Below are 4,613 nucleotides of genomic sequence, written 5' to 3' on the forward strand. Positions count from 1 at the left end.
GTAACGGTTTTGGATTGCTACCATGCTCTATCTACAGGAACGGTTTATTTTCTATTGGGACGATTATAAACCGTCCTGATAAACTAATACAGCTGATTTTTTTAAGGCTGTTGCAACGGTTTTCATGATATATTGCAACGGTTTCCATGGTATATTGGAACAATTATCAGTACTCTATTGCAACGGATATTATAACATATTGGAACAGTTATTAGGGGCTGCTATTGTTATTTGCTAGGTCTATTGGAACGGTTATATTCTCTGTTGCAACAAATTATAATTTCTGATATTTATGGAAGCAAAATTAGAAATAGTTTCCTATTCTATGAAATTGTTTACACCATATCCAACTAGCATTATCGATGTACAAAAACAAAATATGGATACAATGTTTGGTCAAACAATTCAAAAGTCAAAATAGATGAGTTTGCATACAAAAAGTTCTAAACTAAAATATCCTTAAACATAATAATAAAGCCTAACAACACTCAAGTAAGGTCTACGTCACTGCTTTCATCCGCAATCACTGCACCTACAAAAGATAAATGAGAAATAATTAAATAACATTTTTAGGATAATTGAATCCCAAAGTAATTGAATGACCAATTTGATAATAACTCGAAAATTTTCATTCTCTTTAAATTCTTAAATTTTTCAGCAGAGTTTCCTTTGTAAATATGACTATCCCAAATTTTTTAACCTGCTCAAAACATCATTTGCAAAAACAACTATGCAGAACAAACAAAGAAGAGAAAAGAAACAGAATGAGAAAAGATATCCCACCAAATAACTGAAAGTATTAGTGGTGGGATTTGTGCTAGTTTCATACCCCACCAAATAACTTGACAAGTATATGAAAAGCATGTCAAGCATACATATAAACAAATCTTCTTTCAATGCAACTCTAAGAAGATTTTCTTTTCCAAAGTTTGGTAGATTTAGTATTTCAAGATTCAGGTAATCAGCATAATCTAAGATTTAGCATAATCAAAGATTTACAAAGAAATTAAAGAGTTGAATAAATTAACCAGCCAATGACAATGCAACTTGCAGTTTCTTTGAAGGGCATCAAGGAATCACACATTGTCTGCCATTTACATCAAACACCTCTCAGTGAAGTGACAACACTAGCAATCAATTTAATAGAGGGATATATATAATTTCATCAATAAAAACATTTTAAAAGGATATCAAAGTAATATAAAGATATAGTACTATAATTCACCACTAAACACTTTTAAAAATGATTAGTTCAATTTGCATAAGCTCAGTCTATGACTTATGTGAACCCTCACCGGAAGGAGTATTAGTTAACAGAATACTTCGTCTATAAAACCAACATTTCAATCTCAGGCAGTAAAGTTGCAAAAGCTGGAAAGCTAAAAAGAAAAAACAAGAAAAAGGAGATCCACGAGAAAATGCTCAATCTCCCATATCAATTGGCGAGAGTTACATTTTACCCCTTAGTACACCCATCCAGCAAGAATCTGTATTAGGTCTTTGAACACTGAATGAGTAAAGCAAAAGAAAATATTCGTAAATAAGTTTATCAACTTGGAGATCAACCCTATGATTATGGGAAATGATCAGCAGGGATCTGATGCACTTAACACGGCACGATATTAGAAGTAAGTAATCACGATTTCTAAATATCATGATTAAATTAAACCGTAATATATATCACAGCTATAGTTCTTGGCATCAACAAGTATAATTCTAAACCGAATAAGCTAAAAAATAAGCAATATTAATACCTCGAATGAGTTGACCTTCATTGTTGCTATCAGTGGATGGACGACGAATTGGTTGCAAAGTTGCTCGTTGTGCAGAAGAAACTTCTCCAGGAGAATTATCACCCAATGCCGCTAGAATAATATTAGCATCAATATCAATTCCTGAACGCTGAAGTCGTGCAAGGACATCTGCAACAACTTCTTGACGGATAGTTGCCTTTTGTTCCTCAATTTTCTCCTCTATCCTTTGTATCTTCTCCTCCATTTTTTGTAGAGAATTTGTAGTATTTGAAGAAGATTCAAAACATCCTACCTTCCCTCTCAAAGAAGTTCTTGTAACCCCTCGTCCATACAATCTCAGACGTCCCGGATGTTCAGGCCCCATGACAGATGCAAATGCATCAACGGACTCATTGCCATTTTCATTTTGTTGGGCTTCAATTGCCACCATTTCAGCCTTCAAAGCAAATTCAAACAAATAGAACAAGTAAATAAAAAGTATACTAATAAAAACAAATAATTGATCTCTATATAACATCAGTTAAATATATTCACACAATTTTACTAGTTGTATCATCATCCGAGCACTTGTATGATCGCCCAACTTTCCTTTTTCTTGTAGCTACAAAGACTTCTTTTGCCGATAAATGATCCGAAGTTTCCTTCTCGTTTTCCTAGTTACATAGTTACATGAAAGTGAGTTAGAATTCGTGGTGATCTACCATGTACTAAACAAGAGCAGAAATTGAGAAATTTTTTGCCATTATTTGCTAGTTACACACCAACTTAGAGCGCACTAAAGCAAAACTTCTTTTTCCAGCAGTGTGAGGATTCTTCAACTTTTTTTGGTTCTCAATATTAATTTGGGACATTCTCTGCAAGAAGAAAGAAACATCAAACAACAACTTACAATTCTGAATCAAAATTGGGACATTAATGCAAAAGAATGTGATTGACTGATTCTACTTTTTCCTTTACAAAAATCACACGTTGACTGATTCTGCTTTTCCCTTCACAAAATCACATGTTCTGCACAAGTTGTAACTTCTTTTCTGCAAATTATCCTAGGTTAAGCATGTGTTGTTTACAACAGTCCATCAAGCCAAGCCACTTTTGGTGGTGTTTTTATTTTCCACATTGTCCTCTAAGCCTATTTGCACCTGTTTCCAACCTGTCCTCTTAGCGGTAAGTTATACAGTCATCTTAGTTCTTAGTAAAAACTAACTTGGCTTTGCAGGCATTATTTGTTTTTTTGGGGCAGTTGTAATTTATGGCTATGAACCATCTAAAAGCTGGTGCAATTGTTCCTACTCCTATTGCCACAGTCTGAGTTACAAGAATCAAGGTTGTGGACCACTTGTATTCAGAGTCTCCATTACAAAAGTTGAAGCTCCAATGAAGAAAGTAAGAAGCAAAACAAATGGTATAGGCAATGGTCCAGAATTTCATCAGCTCGTCCTTCAGTAGCAGAAGCAAAACAAGCATAAGAAACATGAGGGCGATATGCTCTTTGCAGAAAACATAGATTACACCAGTAGCTAATTGTATACCAATGTTCACAGATTACATAGATTACATATTTTCAGTTTCAGCGCTCTACATTTTCATAGATTACATAAATCTGTGTGGATACATAGCTAGGCCTAAAACTGATATGGAATTGCTTAAGACCATAACTTTTCAGCATATCTGCTTTTACGATATGTCGACAACCATACGACAACACAACAATTACAGACCAGTGTTTCGGCGCTTTTTGGGCAGAATTTTTCTGGAAAAAAATCGCCAGCATTTCAGCGCTTTTTGGACATTTAGAAAGAAAAAGAAGAAGAAGATGAAGAAGAAGAAGAAGAAGAAGAAGTAGTAGTAAGAAGTACATATACCTGGAGTTTCTCTGAGTTCCAATACCTAAGGAGTTCCTTAAACTGAGAAGCTGGAACATCTTCAGGGATATTTTGCAATCGAGCTTCATCATTGTGATAGGAGTCAAAGTGATCCTTTTTCAATCTACTATTGTGCTTTCTCCATTGAACAAAGCTTGGTAAAAGAAGTTACCCCATGAACATTTAATCAAGTTACCCAACCAAACACATTCTCTGGAGTAAAATATCGTAATTTCTCCAAACGAAGTATCAGAAGCGGTTGGACAAGCTATATTTCTTTTTCATTGAGATTCCAGCGGCCCTTCCAGACTATTATAAAAATATCGATCAGCATCAATGACTCTTGTACCCGGATATTTCATACCTTTCTCACGCACACTAACGTGATATATTCGAAGGCACAACCCTTTGGCCAATTTTGCATTTTTAAAGACGTTGCAAAATCGCCTCTTCTCTTCTGATTACATAGTAGAAACAAGCTTAGCCAAAAGATATGTTCCACTTACAACATCTTGTATTGGTTGAAGCTGCTTTTCGAGTATTCCCATTTTCTCTTTCATCCTAAATCAACAGTATAGCATATTCCTTACGATTAGAGAGTGGGCCAATAGAAATAGCAACTTAGCCATTCTTGTATTGGACTCTCTGCTCACCTATTCTATTTGCTTCAACAAACTCCACTCAAATAGTGACGCTAAGATGACAAGCCGCAAGTAATGTACATATTGAGATTTCTTTCTCACATCACGGCCAGGTTGGATAGCAAGATTCGTATGCCATATTTTCATTTGTTAGTTATGCATCTCAACTATATCCACACGGTAATTCAAAAGAGATGATCTTTCTCTCTCCATGGACCTTGTTATCTCCGAACCTTTATTTGGCCTTCCAAAGACATTCTGGATTCAACACTCTTCGAGCACTTCTGTACCCGATCAAAGGAGGGTGCAAGTCTATGATCCTCTCTTTACCATCAAATGCATTTCTTATCTCTTCG

At 35.2% G+C, this 4,613-nt stretch overlaps 2 protein-coding genes across 2 annotated transcripts in view; both read right to left on the reverse strand.

The window, feature by feature from the left end:
• On the reverse strand, nt 290-3,693 carry LOC109233478 (the record flags this gene model as incomplete). Its single annotated transcript, XM_019399365.1, is given in 5 exon segments — nt 290-532; nt 1,755-2,190; nt 2,291-2,407; nt 2,516-2,608; nt 3,617-3,693. Coding segments are annotated over 5 exon segments (767 nt in total), but the record flags the coding sequence as incomplete, so codon positions are not given.
• Nucleotides 4,078-4,613, reverse strand: part of LOC109233786 — a 3,542-nt gene continuing 3,006 nt past the window's right edge. The window contains exon 3 of the mRNA XM_019399649.1: nt 4,078-4,177. Coding sequence (XP_019255194.1) covers nt 4,078-4,177 — 100 coding nt within the window. The remainder of the gene's footprint in view (nt 4,178-4,613) is intronic.

Source organism: Nicotiana attenuata, chromosome 10 (assembly GCF_001879085.1).
Source record: "Nicotiana attenuata strain UT chromosome 10, NIATTr2, whole genome shotgun sequence".
In the NCBI taxonomy this organism is placed as follows: domain Eukaryota; kingdom Viridiplantae; phylum Streptophyta; class Magnoliopsida; order Solanales; family Solanaceae; genus Nicotiana; species Nicotiana attenuata.